Source organism: Plectropomus leopardus, chromosome 23 (assembly GCF_008729295.1).
Source record: "Plectropomus leopardus isolate mb chromosome 23, YSFRI_Pleo_2.0, whole genome shotgun sequence".
NCBI classification, from domain to species: domain Eukaryota; kingdom Metazoa; phylum Chordata; class Actinopteri; order Perciformes; family Serranidae; genus Plectropomus; species Plectropomus leopardus.
The window spans coordinates 12,092,029-12,096,564 of NC_056485.1; the positions used below are offsets into that span (position 1 = coordinate 12,092,029).

The 4,536-nt window shown below is 36.4% G+C and overlaps 1 protein-coding gene across 1 annotated transcript; it reads right to left on the reverse strand.

Moving 5' to 3' along the window:
- Positions 1 to 1,040: 1,040 nt before the first annotated feature.
- LOC121962302 (dynactin subunit 6-like) lies at positions 1,041 to 3,449 on the reverse strand. The gene is made up of 7 exons (XM_042512537.1): positions 3,401 to 3,449; positions 3,154 to 3,218; positions 2,951 to 3,056; positions 2,778 to 2,866; positions 2,276 to 2,323; positions 1,556 to 1,698; positions 1,041 to 1,440 (listed from the first exon to the last, which is right to left on the reverse strand). The coding sequence occupies exons 1-7, from the start codon at positions 3,433 to 3,435 to the stop codon at positions 1,342 to 1,344; spliced, it is 585 nt and encodes a 194-aa protein (XP_042368471.1). The 5' UTR covers positions 3,436 to 3,449; the 3' UTR covers positions 1,041 to 1,341.
- Between the last annotated feature and the right edge of the window lie 1,087 nt (positions 3,450 to 4,536).

Consider the following 4,536-nt stretch of genomic DNA (forward strand, 5'->3'; position numbering starts at 1 on the left):
CTTCCTTGTCATATTAAAGTAAACCGACTGCTTGGCAACACCCCAAAATAAAAATGATGTTAGTGGGGGTTAAAAAAAACAAAAGTGAGAACGTAAAGGAGCCTAGACGTGGCCCCGGCTGCACTCCGCCGCTGAAATAATTAGCCCCTGGTTGATATGGACTCCTCATGGGACTCCACCGTGACATGTTTAAATGAGTATTGGCAGCGGGCGACACCAGCTGTGGGCCTCCTATGGGGAGCTGCTGTACTGTGCAGTGCCCTGCCCAATGAGCGCGACACAAAGCCTTCAAACTCAGACCAACAACAGCGGCGGCGGCGGCGGAGGCAGCCCTGAGCTTGTTTTAAAGCTACATGAGTTTAAAAGGACCTGTAAAATGCACATCTGAATTTTATCATGCCAGGTGTTTGAGGCAGTGATGTGCTACCGGACACACATCTTTCCGCACCCAAATCCATGATGCTGTGTGGCACAGATGGGAGCACCACCCAAGGGGCTCAAACATGAGGAGGGGGGCATTATTCAGGCCCATGCTGCAGCTGAAGTTGCAACCACACCCGTATCAATTACAATAAACCAGGCTGTGTGTGGAACTCCCATTGTACCCCGGCACCAATTTGGCAATTCCTGTTGGGACGGCACAGAACTGGCAACCACCGAATCCTAGATAGGGACTACCACACCCCAAGTCTTTTGAGGCATCACTTTTTAAATCAGCTCTCAGTCAACAATCTACATCATTTGTAGTGACTATTTGTAGCCAATAAACTTGATTTTGATTATTTTTAGCACAAAAACCATGATAAAATGGATATTTTTAGTTGTATTATTAATACATTCTGTTTTAATTGGATATTTTCTATCACCTGATGAAACAAAGCCTTCACAGCAGACAGCAGAGGGTGAACAATCAGCTGCTCAATAGTCCCTCCTTGTGGTTATAATATATATGCAATAGAAAACCAACACTGAAGAAAGTGAGCTTAAATGCAATCTTTATTGGCATTTTTATTGCAATATTTATTGGAACTTAGTTATAAATATATATGAGGATAATTTATTAACATAAAATGGCACAGGTTTACAATATAAAGTCCAAAATATATCAGAAATTGTATTAATTTTGATTTGAAAGCAAATGTGCAAAGGCAGAAGTTGTCACATGGAGAATGACAGCATTGCTAATATGCAAGAAGAATTTATAAAGTGATGGCTTTCAGTGTGAAATATAATATTCCAGACGTTACGGAGCAACACTGAAGTGAAAGACAAGTGCGAGTCGATGGAATTGAGTCAGTGTGTGTTGGGTTTTACAAGAGGCACAATCCCTCTGGATCCAGCTCAGTTTCTCACAGGTGTGCTGCTTCCTTTGGCTGTCTTCTTCAGGTGGTGATAGTTGGGTAAAATCTTCATGAGGAAGTCGAGCTGCAGAGTCTGAGGCTGCAAGATACATATATATATATATATATATAAAATCTGTGGTTACAAGGATCTGCACACAAGCCAATAAAACTTCGTGACTCACAGCCATGAACAAGCATGGACGGCGACTGACCTGTGGCTTTTCGCTCTGCACACGGCGGATGCAGTTTGAACCGTACACAACCGTGTTCTCAGGCACAACCTCGCACGTGTTGACCTGGCAGCATGCGCCAATGATGCATCCGCTGGTCAGGATCACGTTTCTCCCAAGATCAGCTGGGATTGAATATTAGCAAAAAGATGTATTTTGTTAGAAAAATACACTGAAGAGATATGGAAGTTAAGGTTAGGCAATATGATGAATGTCACTGTGGGACAATATAAAAGGACAAACGTTACCATACTGTTTATACTACAACTAATACAACTAAATAACACTGTGCAATTTATTGATATTATAGCGATATCATGACATGAGACTCGATACTGTTTTAGATTTTGTATATTATAATACAAGTGTTGTCTTTTCCTGGCTGCATTACATTGAAGTGATGTAATTTTCTGAACTTATGTTATTTGCCTTTAGCCACTTTAACATTATATTTACATTAATGGTGATTATTTATAAAAAAAATCTCATAGTGTATAGTGTTTACATGTTATATTGAATCATACAATATCATCAAAACACTGAAATCGAACTATTTAGCCAAAAATATTGTGATATTTGATTTTCTCCAGCTCGGCTGTTTATACCATGGTCTCTATCCCTTTAGTATCTGTTTTTTTTGTTTTTGTTTTGTTTTTCCAGGTTGCACACCTCAAATAGGAATGCAGTGATTACAGTACTTACCTTTAGACTCAATCACATTGTTGTCTCCAATTTTCAAAGCTTGGGAGACTATGGCAAAATCATTAAGGAATTAGGATTTTAAAACAGCAAAAAAAAAAAAAAAAAAAAATCACTGTAAATGTTTAATTAACACATTATATTTAATGAGGGTACTTTTACTAAGACTATGTATTTGGCAACACTTTTTCTTAATCATCTCAAACACATCTAAGTATTTCTGTAACATTTCTTGTTTCGTTTCCGTCTACATAAACTCAGCTATATCCACAATACATAAATGTCTAGGGATGACCCTTAAGTGGGATGACTGTTTTTGTGTTCCTCCCTTTTTGTTGCTTATTTAGAGAATTACTTTTTGCCCTATTGGTACATGTTATAAAACAAATATCATTATGAGAAAAAAAAAAGGAAATCATAAGGGGAACAAATATCTACCAATTTCTCAGTCTGTCTTAACTGCAGTCACACGTTAATATATTGTTGTCTGGATCACAGAGGATACCACATCCAACTTCAAACACATTATTGGTCCCGATTGTCATTGTTTTTGGCTCCACTCCCTCTGTGTCTGGCATGATGTTCTCCGGATAACTACAGACAAAACACACATACAGTAAGATAACATATGATGAAACTACGATGAACAAATAAATAATGTTGTAATACACACTGTACCTGTTTATAATAAGCGCCTGCTCCTCTATCAGATTCCCCTCCTCGATGATAATGGGCCCTGCCTCTGCTATGATCCGTGCCTTGGGGTGGACTACTGTTCTTGCACCTGAAAACAGTAAAGAAAAAGCCCTATTGGACCATGCATCTGCTGATAAGAAATAAGAAAACGGTGCTAACAGTGAGGTTAAAAAGCAAATTCTTACCAATGGTTACATCTCCTCTTATTTCGCTTTCAACGCACACAACAGCTCCAGCTGCTATTTTAGCACTGAGAGAACACACAGAGATCATATGATGCACTGTTGTTACCATAAAAGCTGCAGATCGTGCAAATCATGTCGTCACATCATCATCACGTCAACAATCACAGTATATCGGTAAAAAATACTGTTTATAAAAATAAATGTGATTTGCAGGATTATTTGACATAAAATGACATTTTATATCTACCTTTTCTGTGCCATGATTTGCTTGGCGTCTGACATCCCTGCGATGATGACTGAATGTATCGATAGTTGATTATTAATCCCGGTCCAGTGTTGGAGCTCGGGGTTGATTATGTTTGTCTGAAATGAGAAAGCCTGATACTTTGCTGCCCTCTACTGTAATTTTAAAAATGAAAAAATGAACAGGTGTTAAAATGTTAAGAAAACTAACCTGTCCACGTTATCTTACATATTTATTTTCATGCTGTAAGATAAAATAAGCTTACTTTTTTTGCAACTATAAGGCTTATCTTTCATTAATATGCTACCAAAAAAGATGAAAATATTTTCTTTGTTGTCATTTATATTGGTTTTCACTACAAAATTCTTTTAAATCACTTCTTAAAAATCACTTTTACAGACTTGCTTTTATGTGATGTTAATTTATTTATTCGTTAATTCATTTTTAACTCCTTTCATCTATTATTTTTTCTGTTTTTACGCTATTTATTTCTTCTTTATCCCTCTGATGTCCTGATTTTACCGTCTTTTCATGTTTTTATTTATTGGCTTGTTCACATATCTCTCATTCATCTGTTTTTATCTATTTTTTGATTTATCACCGCTGATGTGATGTTGTCTTTTTATATTAATTCTTATATTATGTTTGTCCTCATATTTCTTTTATTCTTATATTTTCCAGAACTTAATTCATTTAGTATTTTAACTGCCTTTCGAAATATACCTGTTTTTTATCACTGTCATTTCTTTTATTTAGTTTCTTGTTGTTGACCTTTTGTGTTTGCATTATTATTATTATTATATTTATTATTATTATTATTACTACTACTACTACTACTACTACTACTACTACTACTTTAGGCTATTTAGGCTACCTTCCACACGTTAACATTATTATCCTTGAATATATTGTAACACCAGTTTATGTTGTTGATATGGTACATAGTCTACAGTATTTTACTGGAATGTCGCCATGTCTCCTGCAGGGTGCATCAGATCTCAATGAATGGAAACAGATAAATCTGTAGAATAAACCGATTAAATTTAATGTGCGATATGCGTTTTGCAGGAAAAACACGAGGCTTTAATTTCTCTATACGTACATAATCTCGTGTTGGCCGTTTGTCTAAAAATGAATCG